The sequence below is a fragment of the Orbicella faveolata genome, unplaced genomic scaffold, assembly GCF_042242905.1.
Source record: "Orbicella faveolata isolate gen_17 unplaced genomic scaffold, um_ofav_v1 contig_25, whole genome shotgun sequence".
NCBI lineage: Eukaryota > Metazoa > Cnidaria > Anthozoa > Scleractinia > Merulinidae > Orbicella > Orbicella faveolata.
This window is the reverse complement of record NW_028301553.1, coordinates 21,489,059-21,511,908: the sequence shown is the minus strand read 5'-3', so window position 1 is coordinate 21,511,908 and position 22,850 is coordinate 21,489,059. Positions and strand designations below refer to the sequence as shown.

Here is a 22,850-nt window from a genome sequence, read left to right as displayed (position 1 = left end):
GAACATTATGTTTATTTCTAAAGCTTCATGATGTGCCGAGTGACCTGGTAAGAAACGCAGGAAAATGTGCCTTCGCCTCGCGGGACATTAAAAAGTGTGAGGTCATATGTGAATATGAAGAAGTGCTGACTTTGGAAGAAGTTAAGAGGCATGAGGAGATCTACCAAGAGGAAATGAAAGTTTGTGCCCTCATGGTTTTCGAGAGTGCAGGTCACCAGATTGCATGAGTGCTATTATAAGGGTGTACATAAGCGTGTTTTGAGATTTGTTTTATAATTTACTATGTATACTATATTGAAAATTCAGGGGCAAATTGGAAAATTAATGCAGTTTGGTTTAGAAATGAAGTGAAATGAAATTTGAACATATCAATTTATTCAGTGGCGACTCTGTGGGATAAACAAAGACGCTTTTTTTATAATCAAGATAATAAGATATATAGTACGTTAGATCTTAAATAGACCACTTTGAACAGAAAACTACAAGATTGGTGAAAGAGCTTACGACACAAAAAGAATTTCTAAGTCTACATACAGCATTTACATGACACACTGTAAATGAGGACTCAAGATGCAAGCTAATAAGGAGTTATTTTTCCGTTTTTACTCACCGATCACGCTCTTATTTCCAAGTGTTCTTATTGTCGTCCAGCTGTACTCATTAGAAGCAGTTGTATGAGTAACACGTAAAAGAAGTACAGACATCTCACATTGTTCAGTTTGTATTGTGGAGAACAATTAAACGGATTTTTGTAGCCCTTAACCGTGCGCATAAAACAGTGCAAAGTCATCGTTTAAGGAAAGAAAACGTTGCATAAATCTTTTATGAAGCATTATAGTATTTAGTGCGATACCGTAAACTTCTGAAAGTAATGATCGACACTACTTTTGGAATTAGCAGTCTTTGGAGCTTGTTACTTTCAAGGGATCGTTACTTTAAGGGAGAAAAAATGTTATAAGAAGTTGGTAGGACTGAGATCTTTTTACGAAATAAAAGACGGAAATTCGTTAAAAAAGTACTCAAAATATGAGACAATTCTTCGTTCTAGCTTAAATCCATGTTGCTGCCACATGGCTGGGTTCTTCATGCGTAGACTGTTACAGTGATTCGTCAGGAAAGCTACTGTTTCTACTTCATCACGCACTGCTATATCAGTTGGCAGTATCATATCTCAATGCGATGGTCGAATTTTCAATATAAAATTGAAGAAACTTTCCTTCTTATACGCTCCTGCTTAAAATGAAATTAATTTGAATCAAAGTTTGTGATAGTACGTTCCTGTTGCTTGATGAAATTCTACGGATTTTGTTTTAACATGATTTTTTTGATTTTGACCATAACCCTAAGTGGGTATAGGGCCAGTTGTTTTAACATGATGCAACATTAACTGATGAAGCACAAGTGACATTTTACAGCACTTCCCAACATAAGCGATACATTTCCTTGTTCTAGAGTGTCATAAAACAAGAGGCACTTGAAAACGCTGGCACTTGGTACGTTTAAGTCCTAATTTGCATCTTTGCTTGCCCTTCGTGCTAAGTGTTCGTCAAAAGAGCTACAAGTCTTGTAAACATAAATTTGTAAAGCAATACTACACTCTAAAAAGGGCTCACTGAATAAGATGCATATCTGTTGGGAGGCTTGTTAGGTACGGATATATGTATGTACATGTGCGTCAGTGCTATGTTGTTGAAACCTGTATCAAACAATGAAATGTTTTCTGTTCCTCATTTTATAAAGAGTAGTGCGAAACACTGTGTAATGTTCTCTTTTTTGTATTTATATTTAGGATTGATCCATATAGAGGCAATGCAAGGGGGGAATTACCGTGGGGTGGAACATTGAACCACTTGAGAAAAAACGCTAATGTAAGGCCCCTCATCGCCAACAAAAACTCAAGAAATCCAAGGGTTTTTCTTGTCGCCCTCCACGACATCCCAGAAACAGTGGAGTTACTGTGGGACTACAATGACAAAGAGTGGGCGTTGTATTCCAATAGCCAGACCCTTCCCTATGGCCAGTTACTTCAGTTCTAGTGGCACAAATACATGTATAAAAAAGTATTGTGTATTTATTCAAGTTTGTGGATAAAGTGAACATCCTCGGTAGAAAAAGTACAATAAAAGTTATTAACTTTCATCATCTGAAGAGTCTTCTTCACAAGCTAGTGAGGCATAAAAAGCTTGTGCACGTTCAGATAAATATTTTCGCACTAACCTTAAAGTCTTTTTTCACTTGATTATTGACAGGCCTCTGTTCATGTCTTGCAGGTACGAGTACCTTGGAATTCAATTTCGTCATTTGCTTTTTTTTTTGTAGAATGAAACCATTCTTGGCTTCTCTTTAGTGTCAATATTAAACCGTATAAGCACAGTCTCAGGATGGTGAACAAGTTCCAATTTCCCCTCAAAATCTGCGACTTCTCCATAACCAAAATTTAGCTAAGCTAACCTTCTAACTTCAAATTTCCCCTTATCTAGATCCTCACTCCTGGATATATACTGCATCCTAAGCCAGGATTTATAGTCCTTGATCATGTTTAAAGTTACCCAGTGTACTTTGATATTTTTTAAAGGACTGTTCTTCAGCAAAGTTGCCCATTCTTGTGGTAACTCAACCCTCTCTACTGTGTCAAAAAACTTCTGAATACAGCCAAATCGCCTGTCGCATATCAAGTACGAATGTCTCTCTAAAAGAAACTTGAGATCTATTCTCAGAAACTGTCTCTTTTTCACCAGGTAATCGAGGTAAAACAACAAGAAGCATTCTTTAAATTGGCCAGGAGAGTTATCACACCAGATTGTTAGCTGATAAAATCTGCCATATTTTGTTTCCATTTTTTTCAAGTAAATTGTTCAACAAAGATATTAGTTGAGGTCAGACTATGGACCTTTACCCGAGAGAAAATTGATTTACCTAGGAAAAATTTACCTGAGGTTACCCGAGGTAAATTTATCTCGGGTTTCATTTTCCCCAGGTGAAAAGGTCACACTGAGGAAAATCACATCTGGGTATTTACTAGGGATTGACAGGATCAAATTTCATGTCGCATAAACAAATTTTTGGCACGCAAATCGAAAACAACATGTCAGATAATCACACAGATCAAAGAGAAATGGTTCTCCTCTTTTCATTACTTTCTTTACGGTGTTGCAACAAGCAAGGCGATCATGAGTGATTTTTCTTCAGCGACTGATTGCTTGATGGGCCCAAAGAAGACAACAAGCTGCATTACTCTGTGCATTTACTGCTTTTGCTTTGCAGGAATGTCAGCCTCGGTGTATCATGTGGGTTCTTCCAAAGCCTCAGTACTGGTTTGAAAACTTGCTCAATTCCAATGCTTTGAACATGTGGTGGAAAGAAAACTTTCCGGTTAAGGGAAAAATTCCATTTTATTTGCACAGCTGTTGCTCCTGTTATCCAGCGACAAGATACTATACTTCAAGCAGCCACATCGGTTGAAACTAGAATAGCGATAGGCTTATGGAGGTTAGCTACCAGGGACAGTTATCGTTCTTGTGGTCTTATGCTTGGAATTGCGAAGTCTACTGCTATTGGAGTATGCAAGGACTTTATTCAAGCACTCTGTCAGCTTAAAGACCAATTTATTAAATTTCCAACCTGCCCCGCTCAAGTGAGGGAAAAAATACAAGGTTCTTAGAGAAAAGTCAACTTTTCCCAATGTTGTCGGCACGATCGATGGAACACACATACCAATAAGAGCTCCAAAAGAAAATCATGAAGATTACTTTAAATCATAAACACTATTACAGTTTCATTGTTCAGGGGATTGTTGATGCCTCTGGTGCCTATTTATCCATCTCGACAGGCTTTCCTGCTAGCATGCATGATATGCGTGTATTGCGACTAAGTAATTTTTGCTCATTAGCAGAAGAGAAGGGAATCTTAGCCATGCCGTGCATGGATATAAATGGAACACAGTGTCGGGGACTGGGGCACATATTACAAAATCGTGAAACTTGATCACTTTAATTAGAGGAGTTTGCACAACAATTTAGGTGTCAGTCCAGATCGATATAGCTTCGAGTTAAGACACTGAAACCTTTGCGAACTTGTGACCATTAGAGCTTTCAGAAAATCAACCTTGTGACTTGGCTTGGATACTACTCCAGCGGCTGGAGAATTCCAGCAAATGTGGCGACCATGACGGGAAGATTGTGAGTATAATTTACATCCTCAATTTGCCTTGTGCTTTTCGTTTGCGTCTAAACAAACACGAACCTCGAAACATGGCAAACGCTGAATCTACACTTGAAATGAAATTAAAGCAACTCAAAAGGACCGAAGATAAAGCCAGCAATGTTCTTAAACTGAGGCGGGAAGCAATCTGCGATATCAAGACACCTGACAAACATAAAGTTATTACTAACAGAAGTGGATAATGCGCGAAGAGCGTTTGAAGCGGAGAAGATAACAGCGAAGGTTAGCATGAAGAAATCAGCGCGTGGAATGATGGAATTATGGTAAAAATAGAAGTAGCGGATGGTCATATTGAAAACCTCAAAGAATGGTTGGCGAGACGGAAAATGGAAGTAGAAAATCAAGAGCGAGAAGAGAAGATGCAGTTTGAAATAAAACTTCACGAGACAAAGCTTAAATTACAAGAAGATCTTCAGCTCAAAATCGGAAACCTAAACCAGTCTGCGGAAACGCCGGTCAGCCAAGCAAAACTACCTAAGCTTGTAATAACCAAGTTCAACGGAACATATGCCGACTGGCCAAGATTCTGGGGTCAATATTCCGAATCCATCAACAAGTCAAATGTGCCGTCTGTGACTAGATTCACGTACCTGCATGAATTACTGGATGTCAGAGTAAGGAAGACAGTCGAAGCATTGCCACAAACAGCAGGTTACAACAGAGCCCTATCAACTCTTAAAGATAGATTTGGAAAGGAGAGCGAAATTGTGAAGGCCTGCGTAAAGGAGATTCTTGACCTGCCTTACATGCCTACTGGAAACCCGAAGAGAATTCACAAATTCTACGAAAAGCTTTCCTACAGCATGCAATCCCTGGAAACACTCAAATCGCTTCATGAAGTAAATTGTATGGTTTCCTTGATGCTCGAGAAACTTCCAACAATCAGAGGAGACCTCGTACGAAACGATCCTAACTGTGAAAACTGGGATTTCGTCAAATTTACCGAAGCACTTCACCAATGGACGCACCAAAACCCGATGGTTTATTTCAAAACGGAAGATCCACTGCCACACAGGAATTCGAAACAAAACAGCATATTTCAAACTCAGCAGAAAAGGGTACGCAAGTGTGTTTACTGTCAAGTAGATAACCACAAATCATCAGAATGTGGCAAAATCACCTCACCAGCAGATTACAAAGAATTTCTGGCCACAAAGAAGCTTTGTTTTAATTGTACTGGCCCTCACAAATCATCGGAATGCAAAAGTACCACAACATGTCAAATCTGTGGTAAACGGCATCATACGTCAATCTGCGGTTTGTCAAAGGAAGTGAAAACTGAAGGAGTGGTGACAGCTCATCAACCTGAAAACAAAGAAGTTGTCTATCCTATTGTTCTCATAGAAATTGACGGGATAAAAACACATGCTTTACTTGACACCAGCACTGAAAGCTCTTATGCCTCGACTAAACTTATCAATCTTCTCAACAAAAATACAGCCACTTCAAAGGAGTCAAGATTGAAGACAATGACACAAGACCTCAAATTCCCATTCACGTAGTATTAGGCCCAAGTGAGTATGCCACAATCAAGACAAGTACCGTGCAAAGAGTGGGAAAACCTGGACAACCTGTTGCTGAGAAAACACTCCTTGGATGGACTTTAATGTCACCTGGAAGAGAAGATGTCAGTCCTATGCTTCTAACACAATCAATCAGCTGTGCCTTGGATGTGCTTGGCCTGGCCGACACTCATGAGAATGACCAACAAGCCGTCTACGAAGAGTTCAAAGAACAGCTGGAGAGAAACCCAGCCGGCTGGTACGAAACAAAGCTGCCATGGAAGGGAAACCACCTTACACTACCGACAAACGAAGCTGGAAGTAAGAGAAGGCTGGATGAACTAATCCGCAAACTGGAGCAAAACGGTCAATATGAAGAGTATGACAGCATAATCCAAAATCAACTACAAGAGGGAATTGTCGAACCAGCACCTGAGACTCCAACTGGAAAAGAGTTCTATATCCCGCAGAAAGGGGTAACTCGTAAATGAAGCAAAACCCAGCGACAAAAATACAGGGCTGCGTTTTTCTATTACATTGAAGACCACATGCAAAAATTCAAGCCCTTTTGCGAAAAATTTTTTTTCACCCAAATCGTCACTTAGCATGGTTTAGCACTCACCCCTTCAATTGTTTATTAAACTAACAACTTGCAGCTATAAGCTGAATTACTGGTGTTATATACTGCATGTTTAAAAAATTCAAACTATAAAAATTCCTAACTATACATAAAAAATTATATGATAATAAAATACATCAAACTAGTATAAAATTCTATTTACAATTATTGTTTATTTGCATAGTGCATTATGAAAGTATTTCTAAACCTCTTTGTTTTTACATTCAGGATTAAGAAGATATGCTTAGTCCTGAAATTATATCTCTCACTGTCATTGTGTGCAGGCAGCAGGCCAGCTAATTTGTGCTGGTCATTACTCTCTAAAATTTGTTTAAACAGAATGCTACATAATTCCTCACGTCTATGAAAGAGTGTTTTTAAGCCCGCATCTTCCAGGGCCTTGCAATACAAAACCTCTAGGAATAGGATCCTTAAGACTCTTTTCTGAACCCTCTCTATTTGATAGGACCAATAGGCTGGCAAGCTAGAGTGGAAAACCTGGCATGCATATTCTAGAACGGAACATATGCATGCACAATAAAATTGAATTAGAGACATACGGTCTATGCCAGCACGCTTGAGTTGTTTGAGCAAGTAAATTCGTCGCGACGCTTTCATAGTAATATTATCAACATGATCGTTCCTTTTAAGGTCATTCCTTACGGTGACGCCTAATAGCTTAGCTGATTTCACAATTTCAAAAGCATTACCATTAGCCTCAAGAGAAACAGTGTCAAAGTTACTTTCCCTTCCAAAGTCTATTCTGAGTTCCTTGCACTTAAGTGAGTTCAGTTTGAATCTGTTGTCGTTAGACCATCGAAGGACATCATGTACTGTATCTTGGAGCATTGAAGCACCAAACTTGGGGACAGTTTCCGAGACCGTGGTGTCGTCTGCAAATTTCCACATGGAGGAGAGGGTGTTGCTTGCTGTGAGGTCGTTGATCATAACCAAAAAGAGCCATGGGCCAATCCGGGTTCCCTGTGGAATTCCAGCCGGGACTGGTTTGAAATCCGAGAAGCAATCAAAATTTAGCTTGACACGATATCTGTTTTGTAAAAAGTCCGCCACCCAGTTGACAACGGTGGGTTTTACTCCTAGGCTATAGAGCTTGGCGATCAGTAAATTGTGGTCTACAAGATCAAAGGCTTTCTTGTAGTCCAGGAGTGCTGCTCTAACATGGGCGCCAGTCCTGTCTGTGGCTTTGAACCAGTGATGCAGCATGGAGATGAGTGCGAATGTAGTGCTTGAATCTGGAATAAAACCAAACTGGTTAGGGTCCATACACTCGAGCATCAAGGGTTTGAGTTCTCAGTCGATGACAACCACCTCCACGACTTTGGACAATGTAGATGTTAAAGATATGGGTCTCAGGTGTTCTTCAATAGATGCACCCTTGGGGACAGGTGGAACATCTGCTAGCTTCCATATGCGTGAGACTTTAAATTCTTGGAATGATTGTTTTATCACCTCTTTTAAAGCTGGAGCTAGTATATCAGAAAACTCTTTCAGCACCCAGTTTGGCAGGTTGTCAGGCCCCCCTGCTCTAGATGCACTAATATTGCTTAGGCGTGCTGCAACAGAGTCAACCGCCACTGAAATAAGGTTGTCATCTTCACATAAAACCATGATGTCATCGGATAGCGGATTTTACTCTTGCATAACACTGACAAAAGCCTCGTTGATTTTATCAGCGAGGTCTCGGTCAGTGCAGTCTGTTTGGATTCTTAAAATGGACCTTATGTTTTTCCGCACACTACCACTATTTCCACAGAGCTGTTTAACTTCACGCCACCAATCGCAAGGGCACGTGTCCTTTTAAGTCACACACATTGTTGTCATAATAAATCGCCTGACACCTTTTCCTTTTAGGCTCTAATTTCACAACTGCTTAAGTTGTCTGTATAACTGGGATGATCAGTCATGTCTTCAAATCTTTCTCTGCAGTTCAAATATATAACCTCTCATATATTCACTTGCAGTTATGAAGCAATGTCAAAATTTAAAATCAAAGGACAAGGCTATCGCTGTTGAAGGTGTCAAGGAGTTAGTTGGCAAACAATGAAGTGACACACAAAAGGATGACAGGATCTCAAAATGGAGGCGGTTACTCACATGACAAGGAGCACTTTGCAACACAAGATGCCATCAAGACAATTTCACACCATTGACAACATTTTCTGTTAACAGAGTAGCAGGAAAGAAGAATCCTAATCAGCAGACCAGACAACGCAAGAAGTCGCCTGATGTAGGAAAATCAATGGCATCATGCAAGAACACACTCGGTGATGCTCTGGCCAACACTAGAACTACACAACAATACTCAGCTGTTGCCACATTAGATTTGTGCTTGGCCCTAGGGAAAAGCAGACCTCTAAAGCACTATTTATGTCTGACAACATCTACACCCTTCCAGTTAGTCAAAATCAGCGGGAATGTTTTCAAATGTGCAAGCTGTGGAGGAGATTTGAAGGATGACCCTGATTAGTACACCTCCCCAGTAAAAATATTTTGTGATCACAGCATGATCACAAATCACGCCATGATCACTTACTGTGATCACAAAAGAGGAAGGTGTGATGAATGCGTGATTGAAGCAATCATGCCCGTGATCACTCCATTGATCATGATTTTTCCACAGTGAAAGCATGATCACATATCACGGTGTGATAGATGGGGCTTCTAATCAACCCAAGAGGGAGCAAAACGGAAAACTGTGACAGCATTTTTCACTCAGGCATTATTGAAATTTGGTGAACAGAACTGTACCTAGCGAACGATATAGACAACAATCTTAAGACCAATTTATAGGTACCGATTTACATGTATTGGTCTAAGTGGCTGAAAAATGGCTTACTTTGTTGCCAATTTACAAGTTACAATTTAAGTCGGCCAGTTTCATTTTGGTACGGTAAGGGGACAAAAAATTGGCCTGATTTTAAGAATCTGTAACATTCCCATAAAGGTAGTAAAAGAAAATAGCAAAGTTAACTTCCCTCTTTTACCTCATCCCCTCTTCCCTCTTTTAGCTCCTATCGAAAAAAAACATGTGCACACAGGGAAGTGAGAATTTCTCTCAAACCTCTTCAATCTCAACGGCTTCGTCTTCCTCCATAACCTTGTTATCTGCTACTATTAAGCCATATGGGTTGACTCTTCTTTCGCCTAGCTTTCTCTCCTCCAGAGAATTTGCTAATAGAGTGACAAACTCATATCATGCTCTGATGACCAAGAAGTGCATGAAATATTCAAGCTTTGGACACCATCAAACAATGATGCCTCATCCTAGTGTTTATCAAAACAAAAACAGACGTGCGCAAAGCATATTGGTCCATCATGGATCTTTAACTGTCAGGGAAAGAATGTGATAAAAATATGTTCTGATTAGATGACATGCGAGGCAAAGGAAATTGCATCCATTATTTGTGCCTACTCAGTAGTTCTTCCATTCTAAGGATGCTATATCAAGGGGGCCTCACATTGCGCTAGAAAGAAAGGTTACAGAAGAAAACAGCACTACTCGTGTTTGGTGGAATGTTGTGAATCAATACGGCGAACTAGCCAGAGGCCTAGTTTAACGAAACAACCTCAAGCAAGGAACAAAAAAGGAATGTGGTGAATTCATTGACCACCTTAAGAAGTCACGCAAAAAGGTTGTCATCAGCAATAAATCAGAAGGGAGCCAAAAGAAACTTGAGAAACTTGCTGACTATGACTTTGAAGATCTTACGGAGAAGCCAACAACAAAAAAACCATGACCTGTGGTGCTGGCCGAAAGTTCATTCAAAAATGTTACTCCAGAAGATCTTCAAATTGTGAACTCAAATTCAGGGTCATTTGACCCTGAGGTTGACAAAAAAGTCGTTCTTGCCAAATGGAAACAGAAGGCACTTTCCTCAAGGGCGGTGAAGTAGAAGAAAACTGCCAACGGTTTTTCACGCCAAAACCGAGAGTCAGACAAACCACTCCAACAAATTATAATGTTAAGTACTGAAATTACGTTGTTTCCTAGAGGAATTTATGTTAAGTGTCAGGCGTTCGCATGGCAAAGGACTGGTAGATGTTATATGACATAAGCAAAAAACCATGTGCTAGAGAATCGAGTGAGAAAAAGTTGTGAAGAGATAATCTTATGTTCAGTTGCCAAAGAATACACGTGGAAAACCTAAAACTGTGTGGATATTCTATGTAACATTTCTGGGGGCCTGTCCGAGAGGATTTTTCAACGGAACTGTATTAGTCCTTCTGTTAAGGGACAAAATTGTTCGCTTTTTGATAAAAGCATCAAACTTGGCAGGGTTACTAACCTCTATAAGACAAATATTTCCTGATATGGAGCCATGCCAAATTTTCTTCCAGAACCATGGAATGCGCATGTCAAAAATATGGCATACAAGGCCGTTACATGGAAACAAGGCTGATGCAAAATACCAATTTTTTTGCCTTCTGGGACTACTATGCCTAGTGTCTTACTTTTTTAATGCAACAACAAATTAACCATTGCCTTGAGTCTTAAATTATGTCACGTGACCATTATGTTCAATTACCAGCAAAGCAATACGCACTGATGAAACCATTACCATTTTTAGAACTACCAAAGAAATCATTCAAAATCAGAATTAAAAACGGTTTGCAGGATCATTTCTAAATTAAAATGCCAGTAGCAGTAGTAAAAAAAAACAACAAACAACCAACAATAAAACAAACAAACAAACAAAATTAATTCACATACTTTTCCCACTTTTTCTTTTTATTCTATTCACTTTTTTTATTCACTTTTTATTCACTTTTATTTTATTCACTATTTTTCTCTATTTATCATAGTAATAATAATAGTAATAAAAGTAATAATAATAATAAATCATTTGTAACTATTGATAGACTGGTCCTCCTAGACTAGCATAGCTATCCGCGGGCCAATCCAACTGTAAAATGTAGGTTTTATCAAGAAATAAAATAATGATGATGAATGATGATGGTTTTTTTACATACCAATTTTATTATTTGCAATGTAGATTCTATTATCTAGACTAGGAAATTCAAACCTTGAATGTATGTTTTTGATGTGCCAAAAACGTAATATCAGAACTATGCATCAAATCGAGGCTGAGATACAGAGTCAATTTAAATAGGTTTGATTGACATGATTTTCTTGAGTTACTTGCTTACTATGATTGAGACACCTTTTCTATTTCGCGTTTGAAACTTTCAAATATGCCGGAATAGATCAGGTATGTCACAACACTAGCTGAACTTTTTGGTCTGAAGGAAACGTTTTGAAAAAACAGCTTTCATTGGCCATAACGTTCCTAAGCCTGCTTTTAAAAACGCTGGCTGAATAAAGGTTCTTTTAGTCGTAATTTCCACCACAACTGCACAAACCGGTACAGTCAAGATTAGCCTTCAAGCATATGTTAATTTTGTAAGAGAACAAGAGTTTCCAATCACTTTGCTGTAGTATTTTTCAAAGGAATGCAGAAAAAATGTAAATAGCATTAAAATGTAAAATACATCAATCATGTCAATTTAGATAATGCAGCCTATGAATTTGTTTAGGTTGCTTTTAAAGTACGTTGTAAACCTAAATGAGAAAACAAGGAAACTTGTAATACGACCTACTGGATGGTATATTTTATGTTATCTTTAATCTTTAATCTTTAATCATTATTTATATACGGTAAAAATTCATCAGGTACAATAAATTCCAATAACATGTCTAAGATCCTAGACCTAAAATTCTAACCCTAATACATATTAACTTACAACAACATTCTACTTATAAACCTGATTCCATAATTACAGGGTAAACTGTTCCAAAGGGTTGCGCCGCTGTAACTAAAACTATTTTTCATGTAGTTAGTTCTCGGAAAGGGAACAAGTTTGTTATTCGAGTCCCTCAGAGCATAATTTGATTCATTTTGTGTTAAAAATTTAGAAGTGAGATATTCGGGAACCAGGCCGTTTAAAGACTTGAAAGCCATTAGGGCTTTCGGAATTTGACATTGAAATTGCAAGTCTTTCCAGCTGAGTTTGTGAAACAAGGAATCGACATCAGTTTCAAAGCCCGATGAAGTTATTACTTGTGCAGCACGGTTTTGTAGTTTTTGTACCCTGTTAGATCATGTTCGTTTTGCCACAATTACCCCAGACCAGGCTGCAGTAATCAAAGTAAGGTTGCGGTAGTGAGTTGCATATGCAGAGTATGGTAGATTGAGGCACAAATGACTTAGGGTGATTCCTTAGTATTGCATTGCGTATCCCTAAGTCATGAGCCCGTGTGCGTGCAAAACATAAGAGATTTCTCTCAAACTAAGCTTGATAGCGAAATAAATGCTCCTTTTCTCTTAAACGAGCACAGTGACCCCCAATTTTTTTTCGAATATTTGCTAAGAACAGTCTAATAAAGAACATATGAAGAAGAAAAAAAGTTTGATAGTAGAACATGACTTTCTTTTTGGAAAATAGTTCTGTACTGGGTGTATTCTGGCCAAGGCGAGGACTTCAAGCTAACCACGGAACCGTTCGAAAAAGTGCAATATTCCCACACCAGGCAATTAAAAACGGCTTAAATGAAGAAATACTGCTTATGTGAATAAAAGAAAGCTTTACTTTCAACGTAAAATTTTGTGTCTTTTAAGCAACCAAGACTTAATTCTGGAATGATATCGGTTTCGTCCCATGGCGAGTTCGCCCCCACTGTAAAATCTCTATTTTGAGTTTGCCCCAAAATTTTGTGTTCGTGTTGATGTAGTTTTCATCGAGCTCGTTATTAAACGTTTTCGAAGAACCATTCTAGTCTATGTATGTTTATGTCATCTCGCCACCAATGAACTCCTGGTCGCCACCAAGCGAAGTTTCCTTGCCACCAGTAATCTAATAAGGCAGTGGATAAAGAACGAGGAATTATCTCTATATGCGACTCGATCTGGTTGGGGGTGAACTCGATCAAGTTGAGTCGATGTAGGGGCGAACTCGGTGGGGGCAAACTCCCCATGGGGCGAAACCGGCAGCTACCTAATTCAATTCTGTATGAAGGTGATTTGAATTTTTAACGCGCAACCAGTAAAAACACCCCATTTTAAGAGCCTGCTGACACGTTGACAACCACGGTGACCCCATTTTTTAATTGCAGTTTTTTAATGTTCATATCATGAATGTTAATTATGCCAAGTTGCAAAAAATGTTTGATAGTAGAACAATTTCAAGGGAATTACCTTAACTCAATTTATGGCTCCAATTGCAGACGTGATCTTTTTACACAGTTGGTGTGGGAATGTCACGTTAGATTTTCATTGGCATTTACTCTAACTGATTTTGCAGGGGAAACTTGTTCAACCGGAACGTTATTAGAGGAGAGTTTGAGTGTATCAGATAGAGTACTAAATCTTTGCCTGGAGCCGATCAAGATAAATTCCGTTTTTGTAGCGTTCAAGGTAAGTCTGTTAGACACAAGCCATTTGCTTAGTTTTTCAAGGTCGTGAGATAGACTAGACTGAATCGGATGCAAATCAGAACCAGCATAAGTAATGTGGGTGTCATCAGCATACATTATAGGTGTGCTAAATGATAGACAGTTAGGCAAATCATTAATATAAATAAGAAATAAAAGAGGACCAAGGATCCTTCCCTGTGGCACACCACATTTAAGAGTGGTGAAGTCAGAGAGACAGCCATTAACGGAGCACCATTGTGTGCAATTAGTCAAACCAATCAAGAGTTTTCCCTTGAATTCCGCACCGAAATTAGTTATATCCTGTTAAGCCAGACTTAAGCAAATCACCTCAATAGCCAACAGAGATCCATCCTTTGTCTTGGCCTCAATTTGATGCAAAGCCCCAATATGACATTGTGCATGCCGAAACACAAGTTTCTAAGTTTGAATATCTTATTACTCTATATTGTAATGTTCAAAATAATTACTTCTTTTTATTTGCGAGTGAAAAAAAAAAAGAAAAAGAAGAGGAGAAAAAAATTATTAATCGTATTACTGCAATATTCAGTATTATTTTGTTTATTGAAAGTGATGGTCACGTGACTAATTACGTGTCAAATTTTTCAACTCCCAGATACTTTATAAGCTGCTGTTATATTAAAAAGCAAGAAATCTAGCAAAGTACTCTGGAGAAGGCTTAGAAATAAGCATTTTAACTCAACCTCGTTCCCATGCAGGGGCCTAATATGTCATTTTTTGACATGTGCGTAGCGTGGTTCTGGGTGTAAATTTGGGATGGCTCCATATCAGAAAATGTTTACCTTACAGAGGTTAGTCATCCTGGGAAGTTTCATGCTTTTATCACAAAATGAACAATTCTGGTTATTTTTGGCTCTTAACAGCAGGACTATATGGATTTGCCTGTATTGATGCTTGTTTGATCACTTCGTGCGAGGACTCTATGTGGACCGCCGCCATCACATGTTCAAGCACATGGCGAATTGCACTAGAAGATTTTTGGCGAGAAGAATGCGACGGATTGTGGTGTGAGAGGGCGTTTGTTACGGGCAGCTGGTGAAAAAGGTAGTAGAACGCAGTTGTGAGGCTGGTGAAAGGTAGGAACGCAGTTTTATTTAGTAGATTTTGTGGGTTTCTGATCGTGTTGTTTACAAGCAAGCTTAAGCTATGAACAAAATGGCGGAGGAAAAACTCATTCTTCTGGATCGTAAGAATTTGTTGCTGGACTTGAGTGCATTATGTGAATTTGCTCCTCATGCGAAAGTTGAAAAGTCGGCAATAGAGGGCAAGGGAAAATTGAGTGTTATTCGGGCCATCAGACACAAAATTGAGGATTCGTTTGAGAATTTAACTGGCGATGACCAAATGGGGTATGTTGACGAATTAATTGCTCACTTGGGCCCTCTGCCACTCGAGGGAATGGAACATGAGTATGGCCAGGAGGAATTAGAAACCAAAGGTGACCTAAAGCAGCCCCAAAACGAACTGGGTGACTTAGAATCCAAATGGAAGTAAGTTTTAAGAGAAACTGGCCGAGATAAAGAAAGAGAAACCAACTGATCCAGTAAAGGGTCGAGGGCACAATTAAGTTTCCTGCGAAGGGGGTTGAGCAAAGCATATTCCGCTGGGATTTTAAAACCCTAAGAGTGGTGGGTGAACCTGGGCAGAAAGACAAGCTGGGTTATCAGGCGCTGATCTCCCAAATAGAAGCCAGGCTTGCGAAGGGATATTCAGATAAAGAAGTTGTTAGTGCTGTAGTCCGTGCAGTACAGCCAGGTTTACAACTGAGAAGTTATTTAGAGAACATGACTGAGCTCACCCTGCCAAGGCTGCGTAAAATTCTTCGCTCCATTTCCACGAAAAGAATGCAACAGAACTTTACCAGCAAACATTGCCCAGCAACCCAATAAAGATCCTCAGTCATTTTTGATGAGAGCACTCACCATAAGGCAAAAAGTAGTTAGTGCCTCAAAACAATCTGGCGGTGGGATCAAATATGATGCCTCTTCAGTGCAGAGTCTGTTTCTTCATGCCTTGGGAACAGGTTTGGCTGATGAAACCATTTGTGCAAAAGTAAGACCGCTCACCCAAGACCCTCAAGTTGCAGATGAAGATCTCATAGAAGCCATGAGCCTAGCCATATCTGCAGAGACAGAAAGAAGTAATAAGTTTAGTCTTGCAAGAGAGCAGCCAAAGGAGCAGCAGAAGGATCAGCACATTCTAGCAATCCTGAAAGCCGTGCAAGCAGATCTGGCTTCAGTGCAGTTGAAAGTTGAGACACTCTGTGAAACAGCAATTAGCCAGAAAGCAGACTCCATAAGGCCTGCTTGTCCTGGAAATGGAATGACAATGGGAACAAGGTCACCTGGTTGCCAAGAGTGTAGGAGAAGAGAGAAGGCGACTGCTACCCACACTGCTATCTCTGTGGTGGCCCAAACCACATTGCACGCTATTGTCAAACCAAGTATAGAAGTCATCCGGGAAAGGCACCCAGGCTACCCTCGCAGGACAGGGAGTAGTCTTGCCAGAGGGAGAGAAGTCCCACCAGTGTAGTGGTTGCCTGAAATTTGATTGCCATACACAGTTATTACAGTGTTCAGCGTGCCAGTCTGTGCGGTACTGTTCTGTGGGTTGCCAGAAGGCTCATCGACCAAAACACATGGTGTTGTGCAAGGCAATCAAGGAACTCTCTGAGAGAGGAGCTCATAAAGGAAAGGGGTTAGGAGATACCCAGATGAGAATGTGTATGCAAGCCATATCACCCCAAGGCAACAAGAGCATATAGCCAAGCTGGTGGGAAGGAAATGCTCAGTGCAGTGCTACCTAGATGACAAGCCTCTAGAAGTTTTATGGGACACCGGAGCCCAGGTCTCTACTGTGTGTGAAGGTTTTCTGAAGAGCCAGCTATCATCTGTCCAAATACAAGATGTTGAACAGTTACGTGGTTCCAATGGTTCTATTAGTTTGCAAGCAGCCAATGGAGCTGGTATCCCATATTGTGGGTGGGCAGAGATTGGTGTGAGGTTATCTAATGAGAATGAGGCAGAGATAAGAGTTCCATTCTTAGTAACGAAGGAGGACATTGAACAGCCCATCATTGGTTTTAATGGTCAAGAACACTGAAGTTGAGGTGCATAAGGACAAATTACTAGGAAGGATGATGAAAAGCTTCCACCAAAGTAGAGATAGTGACATACAAGCCTTGATAAGCATCATACGTGCTACTAATTCTGATGAACTTTGCCTGGTTAAATCCACTAAGAAGGCACATATTGTCCCTGCTGGACAGACTGTTCGTTTACCTTGTGCCAACACTGGACCAATTCGCTGCAAGACACCAGTAATTTTTGAACCAGATGAGTTGGTTACCTGGCCTTCAGGATTAGAAGTACATGAATCCCTTACAACTGTGAAGGAAGGTGATGCTACCATATTATCCATCAACGTGACCAACAACACCAATCGCAACATCTCTCTACCTGGAAGAGTGGTCCTGGGCCATCTTCAGTTAGTTCACTCGGCGACTCCTGTTGAAGTGAGATTCAAGGATCCAGAGACGCTGACTCCAGACAAGGAACTGTCCTGCAAAGAACATAAACTAACTGAGCAAATTGAGAGTAACTTGTCTTGGTTACCAGAAGTTGATGTGAGTGGACTGACAGCAGAACAAAAGGAGCAAGCAGAGCAGTTGTTGTTGGAGGAAGCAGATGCATTTGGGATGAGTGACGATGATGTTGGCTGCATCTCAGAGTTAGAAATGGATATTAAAATGACTAGTGACCAGCCAGTTCAGAAGAATTACCTTTCCATACCCTGTCTCCTTTATCCAGAAGTTAAAGGCTATATTGAGGACCTGCTTAACCGAGGTTTCATCAGGAAGTCTACATCCCCATTCTCAAGTAGTGTTGTCTGTGTCCATAAGAAAGATGGTGGAACGAGACTATGCATAGATTATAGAGAATTAAATAAGAAAACTGTGCCAGATTGTCACCCGATTCCTCGTATCCAGGAAGCTTTGGACAGTTTGGGGGGCAAGTTGTGGTTTAGAGTCCTGGACCAAGGCAAAGCCTACCACCAGGGGTTCATGGGAAAGTACAGTCAACCATTGACAGCCTTTGTTACACCATGGGGGGTATACAAATGGGTTCAGATACCCTCCGGACTGATGAATGCGCCAGCAAATTTTCAGAGATTTATGGAGAATTGCCCCGGGGAGCTCCGCGAGGATATGTGTATTCTTTACTTGGATGATGTAATAGTATTCTCAGTGACATTCTCTGAACACATTGAACACCTTTGTTAAGTTCTCCGTTGCTTGAAGAGTTATGGTGTAAAGTTAAAACCTAGAAAGTGTGTGCTCTTCAAACCAGTGTCTTTCCTTGGAAGAGTTATAACTCAGGATAGGTACCAAATAGATCCCAAAGCCACAAGTGCAGTGATTGCAATGAAGAACTTAAGACCATGAACAGTTGGAGAAGTGAGAAGACTCATGGGTCTACTTGGTGTGTACCGTCGCCATATCAAAAACTTCTCACAAACAGCAAAACCCATTTATGATCTTGTCAAGTGGGGACTCAATTTGGTTGATGACAGGGAGCTCCATCAGATAGACATTCCTTCACAAGCAGGCTGCAATCAAGTAAAAGTGGTGGATATAGTGAGAGCACAGAAAGAAGACCCTCACATTGTGCACATCCTGAAAGTCATCAAAGCAAACCAGAAGCCGATAGTTGAGCAGAAACAAAAAGAACTGCCGTTGGTTTGTAAGCTCCTGAATGAGTGGCACAAACTTCATGTAGACAAGAAGAGTGATATCCTGTATCGTAATCAGAAGATAGTTCTCCCACAGAAACTCCGACGCACTGTATATCGTGAACTTCATGAAGAAATGGCTCATCTTGGTGTCGAGAGGGTGCTAGCATTGGCTCGTGAGAGATTTTATTGGCCTCACACGAGGAGGGATATAGACGACTTTATCCATCATACATGCCACTGTCTGAAACAGAGACGCCCAAATCTACCAACAAGAGAGCCATTACAGCCAATTGTCACAACAGGTCTTCTTCAAATGCTCTCCATTGACTTTGTACACCTAGAGCGGAGTTGAGGGGGCTTCGAGTACATTCTGGTTGTGGTAGATCACTTTACTAGGTATGCTCAAGCTTACCCAACGAAGAACAAAACCGCTGTTACTGCTGCAGACAGGATCTTCAATGACTTTATCCTGCGTTTTGGATTTCCGAAGAAGCTCCATCATGACATGGGAGGGCAGTTTGAAAATCATTTGTTCAAGCTGTTAGAGGAACTTTCTTGAGTTATGCATTCTAGAACTACCCCGTATCACCCACAAGGAAACAATTTGATCGAACGGATGAACCACATGCTACTAAATATGCTGCGAACTCTACCTGAAACTTGCAAATCAAATTGGAAGGACCATGTGAACAAGCTCATTCATGCATATAATTGCACTGTTCATTAGTGAACAGGTTATTCTCCATTTTTCCTGTTGTTTGGTCAAAGCCCATGACTACCAATTGATGCAATCTTTGACCTCCAACCAGAAATGGGAGCCAGATCACATGCTGAGTATGTGACCAAATGGAAGACTGCCATGCAAGAAGTTTACTCGCATCGAAATCTGCCACAAACAATGCCATTAGAGGAAAAAGGAATTACGACTAACAAGTGAGATCTTCAGCACTGCAAGTGGGAGATCGTGTCCTAGTCCGCAACCTCACCCCTCTCAGTGGACCTGGAAAGCTCAGTGCCTTCTGGGAAGATAAGATTCATGTGGCGATTGCAAGAAAGGGGGAGGGAAGCCCTGTGTATGACGTGAGACCAGAATCAGGCCAGGGACAGAGTCGTACGTTATATCAAAATCTGTTACTTCCTTGTGATCATCTTCCGTCTAAATAGTGGCAGGAGCTTCCTTCCGTAAGGAAACCAAGACCACCAACACTTAATCATTGCGATGACAGTCAGCAGCTGATACAGGATGAGCATAGCTATGGAAGCGACAGCGATGATGACCTTCCCAACATTTCACACCATTACGTATCACTGGGACATGATGGCAATGATCAATCCCACATACAGGTACAGTCTGCAAGCAAAGAAGCAGCGGGAGCAGAACCAGACTCCCCAAATGTTAATTCTGGTGAGGTGTCAGGCCAAATGGAGGCAAGTGTTACCATCACTGACTCTCCTGATGAAGTACCAAGGATGGAAAACCCTCAAGCCATTTGTGGAGAAACAAGCATGGAAGAGGATGCTAGTAACCAAGGTCACCCAGCAGACATGACAAGGACCCAAACGGCTAATGTATGACAGTCCAGGGAACCCAACTTATGTACGAGAGATTAATACAGGACCACCTATCATATTAAACCAGATTGGAATACCACCGCCAGTACCCTATATACCTGCGCCACCACTAAACCACTATGGTATGCTGCCACCACCAGTAACCGGTTTAACTCCATCTGCGGTACCCATGATGTTCTGGAGGGCAAATACGATGATGCCTTATGGGATGCCCTATCCAGCAGTGCCTCAGTTGCCACAATGGGAAGTGCCATATCAGCCATTCCAGTACAGATAAACAATAACCCATGAACTACATTCTTGTTACTCAGAGAACTTACAAACGAAAATTTAGTTTTCTTTTGTGTATTTAAACATTTGTTTTATGAATGCTGAGAGAACTATCCAGAGATGGTCTTTGTGATACGGAATAATGAACATTTGTATGGACAGATGAATTGTGATAGTTAGTGGTCTGTAAGGAGCTGGGCCTGATCACCCCACTCTAGGATTTATGTGTTGAACAATCCTAATACACAAGCCACTGTTGTAGAAGAATATTTTGTATTGCATGCTAAATGTCACGGATGACATTTCTTTTTCAAGTTAGGGGGAAGTGTTAAGTAGTGAAATTACAGTGTTTCCTAGAGGAATTTATGTTAAGTGTCAGGTGTTCGCACAGCCAAGGACTGGACATCCTGGTAGATGTTATATGATGTAAGCAAAAAACCATGTGCTAGAGAATCGAGCGATAAAAAGTTGTGAAGAGATAATCTTATGTTCAGTTGACAAAGAACCTGGAAAACCTGAAACCATGTGGATATTCTATGTAACAATAACGTCAAGTTCAGAGAAAACAAGAAAGCCTCAAGTGAAAAAAACAAGGAAGACAAAGAGAAAAGGAAAAGTAAAGCAGCACAAAAAAAGTGAGATCTGAAACTGCGGAGACCCAGTCCATTAGCATTGGTCAGACAATGTCCCTTGACATGAAATTGCTCCTTCATGGGAATGACTTGAGCAGACCTGTGGAATTCAGCATTGCTGTTGAACCAGAAACTACGTTCAAGAGCTTGAAAAGCCTGATTGCACCACCAGACAATCAGTTCTTGGTTGTTAAAGGACAAGAGTGGAAAATGGATGAATATGGAAGAATATGTGACGACTGGTCAACCAATGACCTAGTGGCCATATTTGAAAAGATAAACCCTCATCGAAGGCTAAGTAATTCAAACAATTACAGTTGCTGTTACATTGTATATTCTGCCATTGGTTGCTGTTAGATGCTGCCAATCCACTGTACAACCTACTTACCAAATAAAGTTTACTTACTTACTTACTTAGTACTTACATTAGACGTTTGCTTCCTCATTTTATGCCTTTCTGTGATGCAAACATTTTCAGCACGAAAATAATAAGTGGATACCACCTGTGGATGCTAAACATGGCCGAGTGTAAGTGTTTCATGCCTAATAAAATGATGTGCATTCATTTCTAAATCAATTAAATATGTGGAGGGAAAAGGGATTTCAGTTGTGACGAATGATCTTTCATTCTACATGACATAGGAACTAATTAAACTGTTTTGACTCGATTTTTCAGTGTTCAGTAAATACAGTATCCCTGTAAATGTTGCCCTAAATGAAGAAGAGTCTCCAGCTGTGGATGAAGATAATGTCAACAGCAACTATGTCCCAAGCAATCAGTCGGAGAAGGATAAAAAAGGTAACTTAAATTAATGTTTTTTCCACTAAGACTTTTGAACCGCTGTATAGTGCTCTTGCATGGCAAATTAACTACTTAACTTTGGTTAATGGTGTGCCAAACCTAACACTGCACAGGATTCAAAAAGTTGTTGATGCCCACCTTAAAGCCCAGTAATTCCATTGTTAAGTATTATTAACATTTGCATCAGAAACTTTCAACCGATGTCATGGCAACATGATTATTGTCAACTTTATATCCTTAACAGAAGATTCTGAGCTACAAAAGTACTTTCTTAAGATAGCGGGACAAAACAAGACACACAGGATATTTACTGGGCCACATTCTGACATTGTGACACTTGTGTTGACAGATTACACCTTAGATACAAGACGCGACTTTAATATGGGGTGAAAAGATTGGAAGGAAATGAAAAGTTAGTTGAATCTACATTAAAATTTACTCTTGTCAGTAACAGGAACAAACTTCTCTAAAGAATTAAAATCATTGTTGCAGGGTTTTTAAATTCGAATATTACATGAGCAATACAACATTCCAGGAGGTTTCAGGTGACGGCTGAATGACGTCCAATTTGATATTTTTCATAACAACTAGATGCTCTAAGAGCGTTTACTCGGGCTTCATAGTATCAAATCATACTTTACGAAAATGTGAAAAAGTAAAGAATCAAGAAATTTTAGCCCAAGAGTTCCGCTTAGATATTTACTATTCAAGTTGTTTCCTTGAGTATCCTCCTAATCTAAGAGCAAGTTGTGAGTTTAAAATATTTTGGTTCAAGAATGAAGCACAGCTGTCTACGCATTTATGAAGAACTTGTTTGCAAAGAATGTTCCTGGTCTTTTTACAACTTATGGCGATTACATTGTACATCCTCGCAGAAATTGTACAAAGTTCGTTTCCTGGTCATGGCGATCCAAGTAAATTGTGTAGCTGAACATCTTTGCTGTGTTGCGATCTTAAACCCTTTTCAAGAGTCGTATCTCCTTTCAACAGTGAATAAATAAACTCCTTCGCGAAAACAACAGCCCTA

General features: G+C 40.1%; 1 protein-coding gene and 2 pseudogenes across 1 annotated transcript; 1 reads left to right on the top strand and 2 right to left on the bottom strand.

Moving 5' to 3' along the window:
* Positions 1 to 2,129: 2,129 nt before the first annotated feature.
* Positions 2,130 to 2,862, bottom strand: LOC149109429 (uncharacterized; annotated as a pseudogene).
* Positions 2,863 to 7,653: 4,791 nt separating this feature from the next.
* On the bottom strand, positions 7,654 to 7,971 carry LOC149109428 (uncharacterized). The gene has a single exon (XM_089294629.1). It carries the CDS (start codon positions 7,969 to 7,971, stop codon positions 7,654 to 7,656), a length of 318 nt encoding a protein of 105 aa, XP_089150755.1.
* Positions 7,972 to 8,326: 355 nt separating this feature from the next.
* LOC149109427 (uncharacterized) lies at positions 8,327 to 22,213 on the top strand (annotated as a pseudogene).
* The last annotated feature ends 637 nt before the right edge of the window (positions 22,214 to 22,850 follow it).

What these genes read in the sequence shown, in the direction of transcription:
- LOC149109428 (XM_089294629.1), bottom strand. Translation starts at nt 7,971, where the DNA reads ATGGTTTTATGTGAAGATGACAACCTTATTTCAGTGGCGGTTGACTCT.